The sequence below is a fragment of the Tasmannia lanceolata genome, unplaced genomic scaffold (assembly GCF_043159265.1).
Source record: "Tasmannia lanceolata isolate RefF3 unplaced genomic scaffold, GAP_Taslan_0.1 ptg000005l, whole genome shotgun sequence".
Lineage (NCBI taxonomy): Eukaryota > Viridiplantae > Streptophyta > Magnoliopsida > Canellales > Winteraceae > Tasmannia > Tasmannia lanceolata.
The window spans coordinates 4028742-4049387 of NW_027518682.1; the positions used below are offsets into that span (position 1 = coordinate 4028742).

The window sequence follows — 20646 nt, forward strand, 5'->3', positions numbered from 1 at the left end:
CTTCTCTTTAAATCTTAATGCTTGAATAGTTGAAGGCAGAGACATGGGAAGGGAGACAAAGAGAGATGAGATCTATGGTTTTCTTTTCACCTCTTTAGCAAATAGCAATCTAGGGTTTCAAATTTTCTCCTCCCTTTACGTAAGTTAAAAGTTAAAACGGGGTGCCTTTATTAGTTTTTTATTCGGTAAAAATGAAAAAAGTCAAAATGTTAAAATAAACCGCGGGGGGGGGGGGGGGGGGGGGTGATTTTATCCGTCTGGGAGGGAACATCACTGCCCTTTCTAATTTTTTTGTTAAATGTTAGTTTTTTAAAATATAAAGAACTGTGAACCAGACCGGTTCGGTTTTGGGTCCCAAGACCCCAAACCAAGAACCAAACCGGCTAATGTCGGTTCCCAAAAAATGGAACCGGAACCGAACCACAAAAATTTAGAACCGAACCGAACCAAATAGGCCGGTTCGGTTCGGTTCTTCGGGTTAGACCCGACCCATGTCCACCCCTACTATGAAGTACGTATTTGTGCTACAGCGTAAAAAACAAGTCACATTTATGCTCTTTTAACGGCTTTTCCTACACCCTAGATTCAAACAACAGCCATATTTCCTGCCACATGCCTTTAATACCTTGATTAGATTATATTAGGCCTGAAAATCTATTTTCTAAATGGCTGTTTTCACTTCCATCATCTCTTGTGCCGGAGTTGATAGCCTTGTTTATTTTGGTCTTTAATCTCTCCCTTTCAACTTTTAATGGCTGATTTTATTTAATTAAAACTGTAATTTGGGTGGGCTCGGGTTGAGATTTTGCTAAAAATGAATGGGAATGAGAGAAATTATAGGGTGCCCGAGCTGACATACTAGCGGGTCGATGAGCATGCCGCTCTTAAAAATGTGCCACTGTTGGATCCAATATCAAGGGCGGTGCATATCCGGCACCATTTGGAATAAACGCTACCCGAGCTTAGGCCCCTTCCTAATTTCAATCGGTAGAGATTTTATACGAAGGAAGTGATAAATCCGCCCCTTTTGATTACTTCGGACAGCCAGCAGCAGTGTATGAATGACTGCAGACGGGCTGATGTACTTCACGTACGGCCACCATGTAATTTCCCATTTCTCTGAATTGGTACTGTCAAATTCGGGCGAGTGCACATGAACCTGAACCTGAACCTGAAGAGAGTGCAGACCGAGTACCTTGCACGAGTCTAAGCAAAACGGAACGCCGACGTGGACCGGTCCCACTTCCAGACTGGCAAAATCAAAGCCTCTGCTTCGGAACCGGGCCTAGGCTGCTTCATTGTACGGCAGGCGTCCGTACCCGAGCCACGCCTCTCCAACTCTTCTCTTTTTTCGCATTTAAGACATCGATGAAAATAAGACAATGTGCGCACCATAACAAAAGGGTTTTGCTAACGAGTGCCCTAAGTTAAGTAGCATTTAAAGCACCTATTTTCATGCACCCCAACGCATATCTCCTCAAACACATTTATTACCGGAGCAACGATTGTAGTCGAGATTTTATTTCCTTAATTACAATTTCAACAAAAGAGGCTTGGGTTTGGTTTTTACAAAAATACCCCCACCATGACAAAATAACAAGAATACCCTTATCTCATAAAAGATAACGAAAATATCCCTACTTAAATCTCATGAAAAATGACAAAAATACTTATATCTCATAGAAAGTGTTAAATACACCTATCTCTTCGGGGGAAAAAAAAAAAAAAAAAACTCATATATCATGGAAAGTAAAAAGACCCTATCTCATAGAAAATGATCAAAGTACCACTCACTCATAAAAAATGACCAATACACTTATATCTCATAGAAAATAATAAAAAAGACCTATCTAATGCAAGACAATTTACATGGTGGATGGCTCTCCACTTACGTGCAACCCGAAAAAATAATGGTGGCCGCATTTTTTGGTGATCCAACCATTCATTTTGTTGGGCCCTGATTTTATTCTCTAATTCAGATATAATTTTATTCTCCAGTGAATGATCTTAACCCTTTGATTTGAGAAGGTTTAAAATGGACACCGCAATATAAAAAAACTACATAGATCGGGGTTAGGATTGAAAAATATTTTCTGGGCACACCCCCAACAAATGAAAAAAATACGTGTGCCGACATTGTCTAGGTGGGTGACCCAACCATTCATTTGTTGGGCCTTAATGTAGATAGTGTGGGCCCGTAAAATCTTCTCCATATAATGATCTTAACCCTTTGATTTGAGGAAGTTTAAAATAGACACCACAATAAAAAAAATGCATAGATTGGAAGGTTAGGATCATCGATCCTATGAACAAAATACACTATCTCATAAAACTGACAAAATACACTTTCTCATGAAAATGACAAAAAAAAAAACTTATATCATATAAAATAATAAAAATTTCAATCTCATGGAAAATGGGTTAAGGTACTTTGGCTATTATCTTTTATGACATAGGTGTATTCTTGTTATTTTCTCGTAATAGAAATGAAATTGTGGGAAACGGTTCTCGAAACTCCGTTTGGATGCCAGAATTATTTTGGTTCTTGGGACTTTTGTGGAATTTCCGCAGGAAACCCACGTTTGGTTGCTAGTTATATAGTGGGCAAAAAAGAATCCCACAAACCAAAATAACCCCGCATGAGGGGGCGACTTTATCAGCGTGGAACGTTAAAGGGGTCGATTCAACATACGAGTGGGTCGATTCATCACGGAGGATTTTTCTATTTCTATTTCTATTTCTATGAATATACGACTCTACGTGCCCAAAATAAAAACTCCGAAAATGAAGAGGTGAAATTAGTTCTTCAAGGCTCTGTTCACTTGCGTTCCCGAGAAATCGCGAGAAAGGAAAACCCAGTTTTTTTTTCTCGAGAAACAACAATCTCGCTGTTCGCTTGTGTTTCTTGGGAAAATTGTTTAACAGACGTGTTAAAAAAAAAAAGACGTGGAAATTCATATTTTCTCGCCAAATCTCTACTTCTTTTCCCACATATTAGATAGGAAAACGATTTTCCTTTCTCGCTGGAAAATCTATCGCGTGTCTCCTTCTTCGACAAGAACCCTAGCCGCACCTTCCTCCACGACGTGTTTCAGACGGGCGAGATCGAAGGCACCTTCAAAATTCTGGCGAAGCACATCCAAGGCTCCGTTAACTCTCGGTAAGTGTGTTGCTCTTTTCTTTTTTTTCTCTACAACCTTCTCTCACCAATCTACAACCTCGTTTTGCCATTTTTCCAACTTAAATCTTGTTTTATACAAACCCTTTTCACCGATCTACAACCTCTTTTTGCCGTTGTTTCTTCAACCCCTCATTTTTTGGAGCTGTTTTTTGGTTATTAGGGTTCTGATTTGGGTTCTTTTCCCTGAAAATCTGCAAACCCTTCTATCTCTCACTATTTTGGGTTCTTTTTTGGGTTATTTGGGTTCTGATTTTTTATGGATCTGATTTTTTTTGTGTTCTTATTTTTTGTCGGTTCTAATTTAGGATATCTTGTTTTAGCTTATCTTGTATAGATGGTCATCTTCTAATTTTTTTCGAGTAGGGTTTCTTCAGGTTTGTCTGTTCTATTCATCTGCTCATATTTTGATGGTCTATTAATTTTGTGCAAATAGGGTTTGACAATTTCGTTTTTTCTTCCCCATGCGAGAGCTTCATCTTTTATTCTTTTCTTTGAGAGAGAGTTTGATTTTTCAAGATCTGTTGAACATCATCACCTCTTTACAATAAAATAAGATTTCATCTATTTTAGACAATTTTTTACTCTGATTCCATCGATTTTTGCAATCATTTTTCATTACTTTGTTGGATGTGATTTTAGTACTTGTTGAGTTCTTGTTTGAGTGCTGTTTTGGTTTGGTTTAGATGTTTTTGTGGTTCTGGATGGATGCTAGTGCTTTGGTGGTTGATGGGTATTTGGTGGTTTGGTGATTTGGTGGTTTAATGGTTGTGAGTGGTTGTGGGTGCTTTATGGATGATGTTGTTTGGTGTTACGGTGGTTGTTGTTGCTTGTCAGTGCGTTGGTGGTTGGTGGTGGTTGTAGGAGTTTTGTTTCGATGGTTGTGACTGTGGTTATGGTGTCTTTGCCGGTTGTGTTCTTATCCTAAATGTTATTTTTATTAGTATTTGGTAGGGTTACCTTCATGCCTCGTCAACCAGCAGATAGGCGGATGTTGATCCTTCGAGCTGCAGCTATAGTAATCTCTGCGGCGGCCGCAGTTACGCTTAAGGTTCGACTATACCTTGAGCAGAATATTACAAGAGCCCCTTACGAAAGCGGGTACTTAACCCGTAGGACCTTTGTTAGACGTATCACGCACGCAGAGAACCATTGTGTTGCTCTTCTTCGAATGGATGTTCGGTGCTTCCGCTCCTTCGTGGGCCTTTTCAGAAGCACAACAATGTTGAAAGACACAATTCACTGCACTGTTGAGGAACAGGTGGCTATTTTCTTAAGTGTGATTGCACACAATGAAAGGAATCGTACTGTTAGGGCAACCACAAGAAGGTCAGGGGCTACTGTTTCAAAGTATTTTAATAAGGTTCTCGACGCTGTTCTCATCCTGCAAGACATGTTCATAGTACGTCCATCAAGGGAGACACCACGGGCAATCCTTGATAATCCTAATTTTATGCCTTACTTTAAGGTACGTTTACGATAGCTACGCATTTCGACTGAAGGTTGTTAGTAATTGAGGGCAGTATGTTAACACTTACGGTTGACATCTGAATGTCCTTATTATAGGATTGTATTGGTGCAATTGACGGGACCCACATTCATGCAAAAGTATCTGAGGATATTCAAAAAAGATATATTTGTCGTAAGCACTTCCCATCCCAAAATGTGTTAGCCTGTTGCGACTTTGACCTAAAGTTTACCTACGTCCTTTGTGGGTGGGAGGGGTCGGCATCGGACTCACGGGTGTTAGCATCTGCTATATCAAAGCCGAACGGGATTCCCATTTTGCCAGGTAATAATTAGCTTATTCGACTGTTTGTATTCATGCGGTTTCTGTAGTACTTAGCTAATTTAATTGTAATCCTTTGTTTGATTGTAGGAAAGTTTTACCTTGGTGATGCCGGGTATCCGTGTCTGTCTCATTTTATAACTCCAATCCGAGGTATTGGTTACCATCTCAATCAGATTAGAGGGCGCAGACCTAGGAAAGCCGAGTGTAGACACCCCATTTTGACAAGGCCCTAAACCTGCATATTCGAATAAAATCCCGAGGTCAGGCGGAAAATGAATGAAATTAATCCGAGCAAAAGGGAATGTGGGGCCCGCTTGTGTGGGACCCGCTTTTGTGTGGGACCCGCTGATGTGGGGCCCGTTTGTGTGGGGCCCATTTGTGTGGGACCCGCTTGTGTGGGGCCCGCTGATGTGGGGCCCGCTGATGTGGGACCCGTTTGTGTGGGACTCGCTTGTGTGGGGCCCGCTGGTGTGGGACCCGCTTGTGTGGGACCCGCTAATGTGGGATGCGCTTGTATTCAAAGAGAGAATAAGGACAGTCATCATTTCCTTTGTTTTTAAAATGGCCGGTAATGAGTATGTTTTTTTTTTATTATTTTTTTTATGGCATCCGATGCCATTTGTGATGATTGTTTTTATTTTTTTTTACGAAAAAATGAGAAAATGGGGAGGAAATGGGGGGACATGAGGGGGACAAAAAAACCCTCATTTTTCTCCCCTCATGAAGACTCATGATGAGTCTCGGACTCATGATGAGTCTCCCCCTGGTCTCTCGCATGAGGGGGAAACCAGAGAGAAAAAAAAAAAAAAAAAAAAACCCAGAGGAGGGGAATAGAAGGGAGGCCAGAGGAAAAAAAGAAAAAAAAAAAGAAAAAAATCGGCAGAGAGAGAGATCTGGCCAGTCATCTTCTCCGGCGAATTCCTTGCCGGAATCCGATCGCACATCTCTCATTACCAGTCACCTTCTTCATCTCCATCTACGCCACAAGCGTCTCAGATCCGGTGGTTTTATATTGATCCGGCGGATCTCCGGCAAATTTCTCCCTTCTTCGGTCAGTATCATCGGATTCCGTCGATTTTTACTACCTCCTGCAATGATTCCATCTCCGGCCAAGATCCGAGGTCTGCAAATCTGAAAGGAGAGAGGATCAAGCTGCTGATTTCAAATCTTTCCGAGCTTTGATCATTTTTTTTAAACTCGATTAGCAGTCCATGTAAGTAGTTTCTCTTGAATGTTTGTTTTTGTTCTTGAGTTTTATTTGGAGGCTTGAGTTGCTTGTGATTGTAGACACCCCGCTGATGTGTGGGGCCCGCTGCTGTGTGGGGCCCGCTGATGTGTGGGGCACGCTGGTTTGGGGCCCGCTGGTGTGGGGCCTGCTGATGTGTGGGGCCCGCTGTGTGTGGGGGGCCCGCTGATGTGTGGGGCCCGCTGATGTGTGGGGCCTGCTGTGTGTGGGGCCCGCTGATGTGGGACCCGCTGGTGTGGGACCCGCTGGTGTGGGACCCGCTGACGTGTGGGGCCCGCTGATGTGGGACCCGCTGATGTGTGGGGCCCGCTGATGTGTGGGGCCCGCTGATGTGTGGGGCCCGCTGTGTGTGGGGCCCGCTGATGTGGGACCCGCTGTGTGTGGGACCCGCTGGTGTGGGACCTGCTGACGTGTGGGGCCCGCTGTGTGTGGGACCCGTTTATGTGGGGCCCGCTGATGTGGGGCCCGTTTGTGTGGTTTTCTTCTTTTTTTTTAGAGTCTGTCATAGAGAGTTTAGGATTCCGTCCTTCCATCTTTCAGAGTCAGTCTTCAGCATAGGAGTCAGTCCTTCAGTCTTTCAGGGGTCTGTCCTATCATCATAGGGGTTAGGATTATGTCCATCCCCTCATCCAATCACGTGATTTTATTCACTCCTGCAAGGTATAGGATGCTGTCCAACCCTTGCAGAGTTGTTATTCTGTTCATCCCCCCCGCAAAGCATAGGATGCTGTCCAACCTTTGCGGGATATCAGGAGTCTGTCCTCCCCTTGTGATGATAGGATTTTGTCCTCTTGTGTCGAAAAATTCAAAAACATTTGAAAAATCAAAAATCTCAAAAATCTCGAGTCATTAGAGTGTAGTTAGGAAAATCAGTCCGAACTACGGATGGCTTGATCCCTAGCTGAGGGGTACGTAGGCAGCTCAGGCGTGCTGCTGGCATCCTGAGTGCAGTCACCATTTTTGTAAATATTTCTCACCTTCCCGTCCGAACTACGGATGGCTTGATCCCTAGCTGAGGGGTACGTAGGCAGCTCAGGCGTGCTGCTGGCACCCTGAGTTCAGTCACCATTTTTTACACCCTTTCACCATTTTTAGACACCAATCAGGCATGTCACACATAATCTAGCTATTCGTAGGCGACACTTCTTTCATTTCTTTTGTGTGTGTTTCTTATTCATCTCCGAGACATGCATGATTAGCTAGACGTTGTCTCGGAGATATTTGTTCCCATTTCGCATGATTTTTGCCCAAAACTCTTCAAAATTAATAATAAATGGCATAAGAGACCAGGTGCTAGCACTTGGGCGAATTGGGGGCGCCTAATCCCTTCCCCATTCGTCATCAGGCACGAACCCTATTTTATATCTCTGGTTATCCGTTGCAACAGAGCACAGCATGGGATCCAGGGCCCACTTCCTTGGATGGCGACTCTTCTTTATTCGAGGTGCGTCTCGAATCCGGGCTGGTCCCCGAATCGAGAGGTATCTCACTTCACATCGCCGCTCATGCTGTGAGGGGCACTCTTTCGAGAGTTCCTTGGTGGGGCTCTCCTTCACGTGGACGATCTAGAGACTCGCGCGGGGGCCCGTCCTCCACGCCCGTCCCGGATCTGGTTCCACAGGCTGGCGACTCTGCTGGGGAGTTCTTGAAACATTGCCTAACTCTGTAAAAATGCCATTTTTACTAATTTTGAAGAAATTTGGGTCAAAACCAAGTTAAATGGGAACTTTATCGTTAGAAATCCAGGGGCACCTAATAAAACGAGGGATTCACACACTGCACATCATATGTTGCCATATCCTTCATTCTTTATTTCTTTCGTTGTTTTTCATTATTGGCTCCACGGGATAGATTCGATGCGTGCCCGACTGGGATGTCATTACACCCTGATGGTGCTGTTGAATCTATTTCCAAGCTATGCGCCAGCGCTGCGGCCGTAAACACTCGGTGCACTTGTGTTTACAGCAGCCGATGAGCAATGAAGCATACTATGTATAACACTCGGTGCACTTGAGTTATACATATTAAGTATGTTTTATACGCATAGTACCCGATAGATTGAGTTCGGAGCCCTACTTTGTTTTATATATTATGTATATACCTACTGGCTTAGTGAAAACCAACTAGGAAGTACCCGTGTTTATATACATCTATATTGCATTCATATGAGGACGAACATGTGTTACTTACACATGTGAAGCCTAGAGTTAGGAGCCTTGTCCAATTTGTAGACTAGGGTAGCTCACCTTGCGTGGCTACAGCGCGGTCCTAGTACACTCATCAGTCTGTCACGAGTCGAGACCTCCTTGACTCCGCTAGATTAGACTAGGGTTGGTGTCCCTGGTTAGGATGTATATATATATATATATGTACATATTTATTATTAGATTAGGGCTTGCTTCCTAGTTAAGTTTTCCTTCATAATCTAATCAATTATTCTTCTCCATCCATTCTGTGGATTATCATCAGATGCTGGGCTCTTTTAGCCATGATCTATCTCCCATGTGCTTGATCATTTGATTGATCCTGATCAGATGTACTCCGCATGTCGATTATGAGTCTATCTTGCCATTATCATTACCGGAGTGTGTTCTTGCTGAGAGCACTGCTTTATCTTGACCATGACGGCATACTCTTCATGTTTAGTTGCTGAGACCATCCTAGTATAGCCGTCATGCTGCCGATTTTTTTTCAGAACCCTTGAGCGTAATCATTATCCTTTTGGGTTCGTTGACAACCATGTGCTTACCTTACCACATCTCCTGGTATAGCCGTTATGCTGCCGAATTTTTTCCAAATACCTTAAGTGTGGTCATCATCCTTTTAGGCTTGTTGACGAACCATGTACTTGCCGTACCACATCTTCATGTACAGTTGTTATGCTGTCGGATTTTTATCCAAGGGGAGGATGTGTTTGTGCTACCTTTTGCTTCAACTTGCACATTACATTGTCATGCGATTAATTCTCATTGAGCCTAGTGTTTATGATGTCCATGACAGGAGTCTTAGTCACTCGTCTACCATCAACCCCAAAAAAGCTTTCATCTCTAAACTCGCTTGGTCTAGCCCGCTACCTGGTAGACAGGGATTCCCTCATTCTTCTTGAACTCAAATGCTTCTGAGAACCCTGCACATAACCATGTTGCACTTCTTTCACCCACCATGGGAACCATTTCACCCATTCAACCCTTCACATATCTTACCACCTTTACCTGTACCGCCTCTGGGCTGGAAAATGATTAGGAAGGGAAAAGAAAAATGTCAGAGCTTGAACTCCTTGAAAACATTATACCAGAGAAAGCCTTGCCATTGTCAGGTGCTAAAGGACAATTTGAGCTGGATCAACAGAAACCAAAGAGGCCCTCTCTTCTGAGATTCTAACTCCAGGATTGCTCTCTCAAATCATTATCATCATTAATGAAGGCACGTTGCCCTTGAACTTTCAGCGCCAATCCGTTGCCTCCGATGAAGTGTCCCATCTTTGAAATTTGCTTTGAAGTGTGTATACCGACCCTCCTGTCAAAGTTGGTAAGTCTAACCATGTCAATATCAATTCTAAGTATGTCGTGTTTTGTGGTCTCTCTCATTGTGAGCCAATGTCCCATCTTTTGTTGAATTTGATGGAGAGCCTATCGTGGCGCGTCAAAAATCAATGTATGTACTTCAAACATTCAATGCAACGAACATTTGATTCCAGTGTCGTCAGTATTCTTGTATATGTTCACTCTTGGATCTAATGTTAATAAACAAATTAAGACACCCTCCTCAGACGAGGATGCCGATGAAATTCTCCTCGAGATTTGAAAGCTGATCAAACGAGGGGAAGAGCGTCGAGCAAAGCCACTCGAAGATGAAATCGATACCGTGGATAGTGGTATCCAAATCCGAAACTCGGGAAATAAGGATTGGCAAAATCTCCCGAAGAGCGCAAAGAATCGATAAATCTATTTAGAGGGTTCAAATAAGTGTTGCTTGGTCCTATGAGGATAAACCGGAAGCGTGTCTTGGCATTGTTCAACGTAAGTCACCCTCAGCTTCAGACATCGGGTGGAAAAGCAAAAATTTCAAACGAAGAATACCAGATATCAAGTGAAGTTAATGAAAAATTGAGAGAAGACTTTCGGACAACAAAGTCATGAGCATAGAACATGAACCCCAAAAAGAATACTTGGGCTATACATTACGATGGAATTCTAAGTCAAAGTAATCAAAGGGTAAGGGCATTCCCGCATTTCAAATGAACAAAAAAAGAAAGATAGAATCCAGAGACGAAAGGAGAAGGGAGCATGCCCCACGTCAACTCCTTAGAAATATCAGAATCCCGAGAATTTGAGTCGGTTTTAAAGCATCTTCAGCATATAGAGAAGACCCTGAGTCTTAGAATACTGAGCATCAGTGCAAGATCCCAAAGACAAAGTGGGAATTCAATCAGTCAAGTTTGCGCAGTACAGATGAAGTCTTGCCAGGAAATGCCGCCAGACTCCTAAAAAAAAAAAGAGAGAAAAAAGTTCAAAGCCATTGAACCTTAGCCATTCAAAAAGCTTGTATGCCAAAACACCAGAAGGCCATCCTTGGACGCCTGCGCTTTAAACGCCAAAAATCCCAAGTTTGAAAAATCCTTTTGCAAACACCTTTGAGCCTCAACAAAATCAAACATTCTTTTCAAACACCCGCAAACCAGGGGCAATTCAGTCCGAACTACGTCTGACCTGATCCCCAACTCTTCGGGGGTACGTAGGCAACCTGATCAATTCAGGTTCGGTCAACCTTGGGAATAAAAGTCAAATTATTCCCTTTCAACCTTTGGAATAAAAGTCACATTATTCCCTTTCAACCTTTGAGCTTAAAGCCAAATCATTGTGTTCCAAACCCCAGCGAACTACGCGGACCTGATCCTCCATTTTTGGGATACTTTAGGCAACCTGGCCGATCAAGGTTCGGTCGAAACTTTGAAATCCAAAAGAAATACCCAACCCTTTTGAATCCAAGCCTACCTAGAAAAGTCCTTCTGGTGAACAAGCAGAGGTTCAAAGTCAAGAAGAAAAAGAGACGGAGTCTGAAGACCCGCTAGGCTGAAAACCCGAGGGGGCGGTCTAGGCAAAATTTAGGGTCATTCACCCGCTAAGTTGATAGCTGAAAAGTCAGCTTAGGCAAAAGTTAGGGTATCAAGCCCGCTGGATTGAAAACCCGAAAGGGTGAACCAGGCAAAAGTTAGGGCAAGCGGTCCGTCAGATTGAAAACCTGAAAAGGCAATCTGGTCAATGGCAATGACTTCCAACGAAAAAGCGAATCATCGAGATGGAGAAACAGTCTTCAACCAGGGCAAAATCTCGGAGTCCAAGTAGTGCCAGCAACTCTAAACTAGGGGCATTGAAACCGAGCAATCTGAAAGGGATAATAACCATGACATAAGCACCGAAAGAGGAGAGTAGTGCCTCTTGACACGGTCTTCAAAATACTCTAAGAGTGGCTCAGCCATACCCTTGAAAAATAACACATCAGATCCAAGAGTGAGTCGAAAGCGAGTCGAGTCCTTAAAGCAAAAAGAGTCTTCTTTGATTGAGTCCTTGGAAATCTGTTCCTCCATATTTGTGTTCCCTTTCCTTGCAAAGTCCAAACTGTCGGGTGCTGGAAGAATGGGAGCGTGTCCTCCAAAATGCAAAGAAAATTCAGAGTAAATCCTGGTTTAGATATCAGAAGGGGCGAGAGACATCTTGTTCAAACTTACTAGAGACCTTAAGCCTCCAAAAGTGAAGCAATGCGAAAGAAGGGATTCTCAGACCCAGCCATCATGGTGATTGTCCTACTCTCCCCATAAAAAAAAACTGTGCAACCTCAAGCCTTCATGAAACGAAGCATCTTTTCTTCAACCATCATTGTCCTGCCTCCTTAAAACTCCTGTCATGGAAACACAATATACTAGGGGCATCTTTTATGACTCGCGTCATAAAAGATGTCAAGCACACAAAGGCAATCAGTAATAAGGCCTCCAGCAAGTTAAGATAAGAGGGGTACGAGCACATCTCAAGCCAAACCTCTAAACTCCTCAGTTGATTCCACTCTTCAGAAGAGTCAATTCTCCAAGAAAATCAGTTTTCCTAGCGAAGTCTAGAATTTGCTCACGCAGCCTTCAATCTCCAGCAGAATTCAGTTCTCTCAGAAGAAATGATCAATACTCAGAACCTCAGCAGATCATGTGAGTCTGGTCCTCAGTAAAGAACTCGCAATCCCATTTTCTCGGCAAGAGCCAAAGCAATTTTCAAATGAATCAATCTGAATCAATAAATCAATCAATCAAAATCAAAAGAAATATCCATCCCTTCTGTGTAAGACCCCTGAGGCATCCCATCCGTGTAAGTATCCCTGAGAGCACCCTAACCAAAGTCTCCCTGAGAGCACCCAACCAAAGTCTCCCTGAGAGCACCTCACCGAAGTCTCCCTGAGAGCACCTCACTAAAGTCTCCCTGAGAGCACCCAACCAAAGTCTCCCTGAGAGCACCCAACCAAAGTCTCCCTGAGAGCACCCAACCAAAGTCTCCCTGAGAGCACCTCACTAAAGTCTCCCTGAGAGCATCTAACCAAAGTCTCCCTGAGAGCACCCAACCAAAGTCTCCCTGAGAGTACCTCACTAAAGTCTCCCTGAGAGCACCTCACCAAAATCTCCCTGAGAGCACCCAACCAAAGTCTCCCTGAGAGCACCTCACTAAAGTCTCCCTGAGAGCACCTCACTAAAGTCTCCCTGAGAGCACCTCACTAAAGTCTCCCTGAGAGCATCTAACCAAAGTCTCCCTGAGAGCACCCAACCAAAGTCTCCCCGAGAGCACCTCACTAAAGTCTCCCTGAGAGCACCTCACCAAAGTCTCCCTGAGAGCATCTAACCAAAGTCTCCCTGAGAGCACCCAACCAAAGTCTCCCTGAGAGCACCTCACTAAAGTCTCCCTGAGAGCACCTCACCAAAGTCTCCCTGAGAGCACCCAACCAAAGTCTCCCTGAGAGCACCTCACTAAAGTCTCCCTTAGAGCACCCATTCCGCTGTTGTCAATCTGTCAAGATGCTGTCTTTTCAGATCCCGATTCAGGTTTGATCATGATGCTGTCTAATCATTCCGCTGTGTTCATCTGTCAAGATGCTGTCAGATCCCGATTCAGGTTTGATCATGATGCTGTCTAATCATTCCGCTATATTCATCTGTCAAGATGCTGTCTTCTCAGATCCCGATTCAGGTTTGATCATGATGCTGTCTAATCATTCCGCTGTGTTCATCTGTCAAGATGCTGTCTTCTCAGATCCCGATTCAGGTTTGATCATGATGCTGTCTAATCATTCCGCTATGTTCATCTGTCAAGATGCTGTCTTCTCAGATCCCGATTCAGGTTTGATCATGATGCTGTCTAATCATTCCGCTATGTTCATCTGTCAAGATGCTGTCTTCTCAGATCCCGATTCAGGTTTGATCATGATGCTGTCTAATCATTCCGCTATGTTCATCTGTCAAGATGCTGTCTTCTCAGATCCCGATTCAGGTTTGATCATGATGCTGTCTAATCATTCCGCTGTGTTCATCTGTCAAGATGCTGTCTTCTCAGATCCCGATTCAGGTTTGATCATGATGCTGTCTAATCATTCCGCTATATTCATCTGTCAAGATGCTGTCTTTTCAGATCCCAATTTCGGTTTGATCATGATGCTGTCTAATCATTCTGCTGTGTTCATCTGTCAAGATGCTGTCTTCTCAGATCCCAATTCAGGTTTGATCATGATAACTGTCTAATCATTCCGCAACGTTCGTCTGTCAAGATGCTGTCTTCTCAGATCTCAATCCCGGTTTGATCATGATAACTGTCTAATCATTCTGCTGTGTTCATCTGTCAAGATGCTGTCTTCTCAGATCCCAATTCAGGTTTGATCATGATAACTGTCTAATCATTCCGCAACGTTCGTCTGTCAAGATGCTGTCTTCTCAGATCTCAATCCCGGTTTGATCATGATAACTGTCTAATCATTCCGCTTCGTTCATCTGTCAAGATGCTGTCTTCTCAGATCCCAGGTTTGATCATGATAACTGTCTAATCATTCCGCTTCGTTCATCTGTCAAGATGCTGTCTTCTCAGATCCCAATTCAGGTTTGATCATGATAACTGTCTAATCATTCCGCAACGTTCGTCTGTCAAGATGTTGTCTTCTCAGATCTCAATCCAGGTTTGATCATGATAACTGTCTAATCATTCCGCTTCGTTCATCTGTCGAGATGCTGTCTTCTCAGATCCCAGGTTTGATCATGATAACTGTCTAATCATTCCGCAACGTTCGTCTGTCAAGATGCTGTCTTCTCAGATCTCAATCCAGGTTTGATCATGATGCTGTCTAATCATTCCGCTGTGTTCATCTGTTAAGATGCTGTCTTCTCAGATCCCAATTCAGGAATGATCAAGATGCTGTCTAATCATTTCATTCTGCAATTTGTGAGAGTCTGTCTCACTCCCCCTTGAGAGTCCATCTCAGTTTTCTTTTCGAGATTCTGTCTCGTCAATCCATCTTATCATTCCCTCTCGATGAGAATCTGTCTCGTCGCGTCAATCCATCTTATCATTCCCTCTCGACGAGAATCTGTCTCGTCGATCCATCTCGTCACCCTCTTGCATCACTTCCGTTCGAAATCTTGGGCCAGTCAAAATGTGTTGTCTGCTCGGCTTTGGCTTTCGTGCGACAAGCACACTCTGCCAAAGAGGGGCATCTGTAGACACCCCATTTTGACAAGGCCCTAAACCTGCATATTCGAATAAAATCCCGAGGTCAGGCGGAAAATGAATGAAATTAATCCGAGCAAAAGGGAATGTGGGGCCCGCTTGTGTGGGACCCGCTTTTGTGTGGGACCCGCTGATGTGGGGCCCGTTTGTGTGGGGCCCATTTGTGTGGGACCCGCTTGTGTGGGGCCCGCTGATGTGGGGCCCGCTGATGTGGGACCCGTTTGTGTGGGACTCGCTTGTGTGGGGCCCGCTGGTGTGGGACCCGCTTGTGTGGGACCCGCTAATGTGGGATGCGCTTGTATTCAAAGAGAGAATAAGGACAGTCATCATTTCCTTTGTTTTTAAAATGGCCGGTAATGAGTATGTTTTTTTTTTATTATTTTTTTTATGGCATCCGATGCCATTTGTGATGATTGTTTTTATTTTTTTTTACGAAAAAATGAGAAAATGGGGAGGAAATGGGGGGACATGAGGGGGACAAAAAAACCCTCATTTTTCTCCCCTCATGAAGACTCATGATGAGTCTCGGACTCATGATGAGTCTCCCCCTGGTCTCTCGCATGAGGGGGAAACCAGAGAGAAAAAAAAAAAAAAAAAAAACCCAGAGGAGGGGAATAGAAGGGAGGCCAGAGGAAAAAAAGAAAAAAAAAAAGAAAAAAATCGGCAGAGAGAGAGATCTGGCCAGTCATCTTCTCCGGCGAATTCCTTGCCGGAATCCGATCGCACATCTCTCATTACCAGTCACCTTCTTCATCTCCATCTACGCCACAAGCGTCTCAGATCCGGTGGTTTTATATTGATCCGGCGGATCTCCGGCAAATTTCTCCCTTCTTCGGTCAGTATCATCGGATTCCGTCGATTTTTACTACCTCCTGCAATGATTCCATCTCCGGCCAAGATCCGAGGTCTGCAAATCTGAAAGGAGAGAGGATCAAGCTGCTGATTTCAAATCTTTCCGAGCTTTGATCATTTTTTTTAAACTCGATTAGCAGTCCATGTAAGTAGTTTCTCTTGAATGTTTGTTTTTGTTCTTGAGTTTTATTTGGAGGCTTGAGTTGCTTGTGATTGTAGACACCCCGCTGATGTGTGGGGCCCGCTGCTGTGTGGGGCCCGCTGATGTGTGGGGCACGCTGGTTTGGGGCCCGCTGGTGTGGGGCCTGCTGATGTGTGGGGCCCGCTGTGTGTGGGGGGCCCGCTGATGTGTGGGGCCCGCTGATGTGTGGGGCCTGCTGTGTGTGGGGCCCGCTGATGTGGGACCCGCTGGTGTGGGACCCGCTGGTGTGGGACCCGCTGACGTGTGGGGCCCGCTGATGTGGGACCCGCTGATGTGTGGGGCCCGCTGATGTGTGGGGCCCGCTGATGTGTGGGGCCCGCTGTGTGTGGGGCCCGCTGATGTGGGACCCGCTGTGTGTGGGACCCGCTGGTGTGGGACCTGCTGACGTGTGGGGCCCGCTGTGTGTGGGACCCGTTTATGTGGGGCCCGCTGATGTGGGGCCCGTTTGTGTGGTTTTCTTCTTTTTTTTTAGAGTCTGTCATAGAGAGTTTAGGATTCCGTCCTTCCATCTTTCAGAGTCAGTCTTCAGCATAGGAGTCAGTCCTTCAGTCTTTCAGGGGTCTGTCCTATCATCATAGGGGTTAGGATTATGTCCATCCCCTCATCCAATCACGTGATTTTATTCACTCCTGCAAGGTATAGGATGCTGTCCAACCCTTGCAGAGTTGTTATTCTGTTCATCCCCCCCGCAAAGCATAGGATGCTGTCCAACCTTTGCGGGATATCAGGAGTCTGTCCTCCCCTTGTGATGATAGGATTTTGTCCTCTTGTGTCGAAAAATTCAAAAACATTTGAAAAATCAAAAATCTCAAAAATCTCGAGTCATTAGAGTGTAGTTAGGAAAATCAGTCCGAACTACGGATGGCTTGATCCCTAGCTGAGGGGTACGTAGGCAGCTCAGGCGTGCTGCTGGCATCCTGAGTGCAGTCACCATTTTTGTAAATATTTCTCACCTTCCCGTCCGAACTACGGATGGCTTGATCCCTAGCTGAGGGGTACGTAGGCAGCTCAGGCGTGCTGCTGGCACCCTGAGTTCAGTCACCATTTTTTACACCCTTTCACCATTTTTAGACACCAATCAGGCATGTCACACATAATCTAGCTATTCGTAGGCGACACTTCTTTCATTTCTTTTGTGTGTGTTTCTTATTCATCTCCGAGACATGCATGATTAGCTAGACGTTGTCTCGGAGATATTTGTTCCCATTTCGCATGATTTTTGCCCAAAACTCTTCAAAATTAATAATAAATGGCATAAGAGACCAGGTGCTAGCACTTGGGCGAATTGGGGGCGCCTAATCCCTTCCCCATTCGTCATCAGGCACGAACCCTATTTTATATCTCTGGTTATCCGTTGCAACAGAGCACAGCATGGGATCCAGGGCCCACTTCCTTGGATGGCGACTCTTCTTTATTCGAGGTGCGTCTCGAATCCGGGCTGGTCCCCGAATCGAGAGGTATCTCACTTCACATCGCCGCTCATGCTGTGAGGGGCACTCTTTCGAGAGTTCCTTGGTGGGGCTCTCCTTCACGTGGACGATCTAGAGACTCGCGCGGGGGCCCGTCCTCCACGCCCGTCCCGGATCTGGTTCCACACCGAGGAGTTGTATAATCAAAGGCATTCTTCAGCCAGGAATGTAATCGAGCGAACTTTTGGTGTCTTGAAGAAGCGATTTAGCATATTAAATTCAGCACCCATGTATTCATATTCCAAGCAGATCGACATAGTGTTGGCCTGTTGCTGCGTCCACAACCACATTAGGAGGGAGATGCCTGACGACTCCTACATTCAAGATGTTGACGATGAGCTGGCATCGCTTGTAGCTGAGGAGGAAGAGGAGGAAGAAGGACCTGTTCCTCCTCCTCCTATGACCAGGGCCGAGGATGTAAGGGAAGGTCGTAACATTCGAACCGCAATCATGGATCAAATGTGGAATGATTTCGAAGCACGTCGTCGTTAGGAAATGACATGGTCGCAATAGTTGTGCACTACCTGTGTTTGGATGTGGATTTAAAACTTTCGATATGTAGTTTGCTGGAACCGTAGCTTATATTTCTTGCTTTCTTGAGATTTATGTAATTTCTATGTTTGCATTAGTATTGGTTCATGGGTTAATGTTACTTCTATGTTTGCATTAGTACTGGTTATCTATACTTCTTTGAGTGAATATTTTTTATATGAATGCTTTTGGAAAGTTGCAGGCGAGATGGCAACAACTGCAGGTACGACGGAAAAGAAGGCGAATGTCGCGTGGAATGGAGCTATGGATGGGGCTCTTTTAGCAGCCCTTAAAAATCAGATAGCTGAAGGGCAAAAGACTGGTGCCGGGTTCAAGGAGTGCGCTTACAATGCTGTTGCGCATGAAGTGTCTGATGTCCTGAAGAAGACCTTGAATAAAGATAATGTCAAGAATCGGTTAAAGACACTCAAGACAACCTACAGGACTCTGACCTCCATTATTAATCTCAGTGGCTTTGGCTGGGATGAAACCTTGTGCAAGATATCAGTTGACGAAGAAGTTAAGAATGATTACTTGAAGGTAATAAATTTTTATCGTATATCACTGCGAGTCATTTATAAGTTACGTGTTTAAATCAACAACTGCAAGACAATGACAATTATTGTTTGCAGATGCATCCAGAAAACCATAGGTTCTTTTCGAAACGATATCCACTCTACGAAGAGATGAAAGCTGTATGCGATGATGATTACGCACGTGGAGAGGAGGTGAGAGATAGGAGAGCGGTCCCCACTCAGGCGACGCAGGAAACACCGGCTGCTTCTTCATCGACCCTACCGGTTGGGGTCGATGATATGGACGACAGCTTCCTCCGTACTCCGCCACGTGCTAGACCTTCTTCATCTACACCTGCCGTAGATGCATCCATGGGCTATAGTGACTCCTCTCCTATCAGGGGCCCAACTTCTGCTACTGGTGGGAAGAACTCAAGGAAGCGTCCTAATGCTGCACTTCTATCGGAGTTGCAAGTTGTGTCTTCCAGCATTAATAGGGTTGCTGATGCCATAATTTCTACTGGTGAGGTGCACAGCCTCCCTGACCTTAAAGATGCGGTGCTGAACATTGGTGGTTTCCCCAGAGATGACCTCCTTGATGCTTATGTGTACCTACACGGGCGTCACAAGGAAGCTGAGGCATTCCTTTCTTTGGACAATATGGACCGCGTTTCGATGTTGGGGCGCATTATGCGGCGCTTGCCTACGCAGTTATGAGTTCCTTTTTTTTCGGTCGATGTTTTTTGGTGGTTGGGTCTTTTTGTTGAACCGTTTATATTTGATGGGTTCCATGTGATGGGTTTGATGGACTAACTTATGTATGGGTTTGATGGGTTTGTTGGTATGGGTTTGATGGACTAAATTACTATGGGTTTGATGGATTAAATTATGTATGGGTTTGATTGCATCAATAGTTTTTGTATCTGTAGACACCCCATTTTGACCGTACCCTAAACCTCTCATGATTGTGCGAAACCCCATCAAATCAGTTAGGTATGGTCCCAAACTCCACCCTAAGCTAGGTTAGGGTTCCCCTTAGATCCCTGTAAAATTTCGTTAGAATCCGAGCTTGTTTGATCAGCGAACGGACCGAAACAGTGTCGTAGTTTAAACCTGTAAAGGGGGTGAATAATCTACAGAGGGAGTGTATTTTCGAAGATCAAATAATGGCTTTTTATCTTTCTCCTAATAAGACAAAGCGGGAAGGGTGCGATTATTAATTCGCGCGCCTTATCAATAACAGTAGTGCCATTATCAACAGCTTTTTTTTTTTATATATACGAAAAAATCAGAAAAAAAGAGGATATACTGTTCATAGCCGGAAATTTCGTAACCAGAGAGAGACAGAGAAAATCGCCAAACCCTTTCTTCTTTTCCGATCGTCTTCCTTGAGATTCCGGCCGATCTCCGGTCACCTTGCGCAGATCTTGTTGCTTAAGCTTGTTTCATTCATCCTTGCCTATTTTAAGTCTTAGAAACCCTAGCTTGAGCTTTAAAACCTTAGATTCTAAGCTAGAAACCCTACCTCATTTGTTCATCTTCTTCTTCTCTGATCATTTCTGTTTGTTGACACACCGGAGCTCCGGCCGAGCAATTTATACCTCCGATCAACCCCTAACCATTCCATTTTCTTCGATCATTCTCCCCTTCTCCGGTAGTTTTTTCTCCGGCAACTTCCTCCTTTTTCTCCGATCTTGCCCCGGTCAAAATCCGGCAAGAATCCGATCGGATCTGGCTGAGATCCACCTTGTCTCCGATCATCTTCTCCGGCGAGTTCATTCTCTCCGGCAAGCTTCTCTTCATTTCGATCTTGCTTTGTACCTTTCAATTTCTTCCTTATTTTTCATTAAAGCTGCTGATTTTCTTTGATTTTTTGTTTTAAACCCTAACTTGCCCTCATCTGCTCCGATTGTTCTTCCGGCAAGTCAATCGGTACTCCGGTTGTTCTTCGATCACCATTATCCTTTTCAAAATTCATTCGTTCTTTCCATAGACATCAGATCTTTGCTTTTCCTCACTGTCATTAGAACCTATACCTTAAATCTGTTAATTCAAAGCTTGAAAATCCTAGATCTGTTGCTCTTTTATTTTAGAATAACTTTTAGGCCTTAGAT

At 44.4% G+C, this 20646-nt stretch overlaps 2 protein-coding genes across 2 annotated transcripts; both read left to right on the forward strand.

Annotated features, from left to right (window-relative positions):
• Positions 1–2860: 2860 nt before the first annotated feature.
• On the forward strand, positions 2861–19366 carry LOC143876497 (uncharacterized). The gene is made up of 3 exons (XM_077378199.1): positions 2861–3160; positions 18220–18557; positions 18650–19366. The coding sequence occupies exons 2-3, from the start codon at positions 18225–18227 to the stop codon at positions 19247–19249; spliced, it is 933 nt and encodes a 310-aa protein (XP_077234314.1). The 5' UTR covers positions 2861–3160; positions 18220–18224; the 3' UTR covers positions 19250–19366.
• On the forward strand, positions 3748–5203 carry LOC143876938 (uncharacterized). The gene is made up of 3 exons (XM_077378616.1): positions 3748–4646; positions 4745–4970; positions 5058–5203. The coding sequence occupies exons 1-3, from the start codon at positions 4107–4109 to the stop codon at positions 5201–5203; spliced, it is 912 nt and encodes a 303-aa protein (XP_077234731.1). The 5' UTR covers positions 3748–4106.
• Positions 19367–20646: the final 1280 nt, after the last annotated feature.

Coding starts and splice junctions, on each gene's coding strand:
- LOC143876938 (XM_077378616.1), top strand. CDS start 4,107: ATGTTATTTTTATTAGTATTTGGTAGGGTTACCTTCATGCCTCGTCAA. Junction 4,647..4,744: donor ATTTTATGCCTTACTTTAAG/GTACGTTTACGA, acceptor TCCTTATTATAG/GATTGTATTGGTGCAATTGA. Junction 4,971..5,057: donor CGGGATTCCCATTTTGCCAG/GTAATAATTAGC, acceptor GTTTGATTGTAG/GAAAGTTTTACCTTGGTGAT.
- LOC143876497 (XM_077378199.1), top strand. CDS start 18,225: ATGGCAACAACTGCAGGTACGACGGAAAAGAAGGCGAATGTCGCGTGG. Junction 18,558..18,649: donor TTAAGAATGATTACTTGAAG/GTAATAAATTTT, acceptor TATTGTTTGCAG/ATGCATCCAGAAAACCATAG.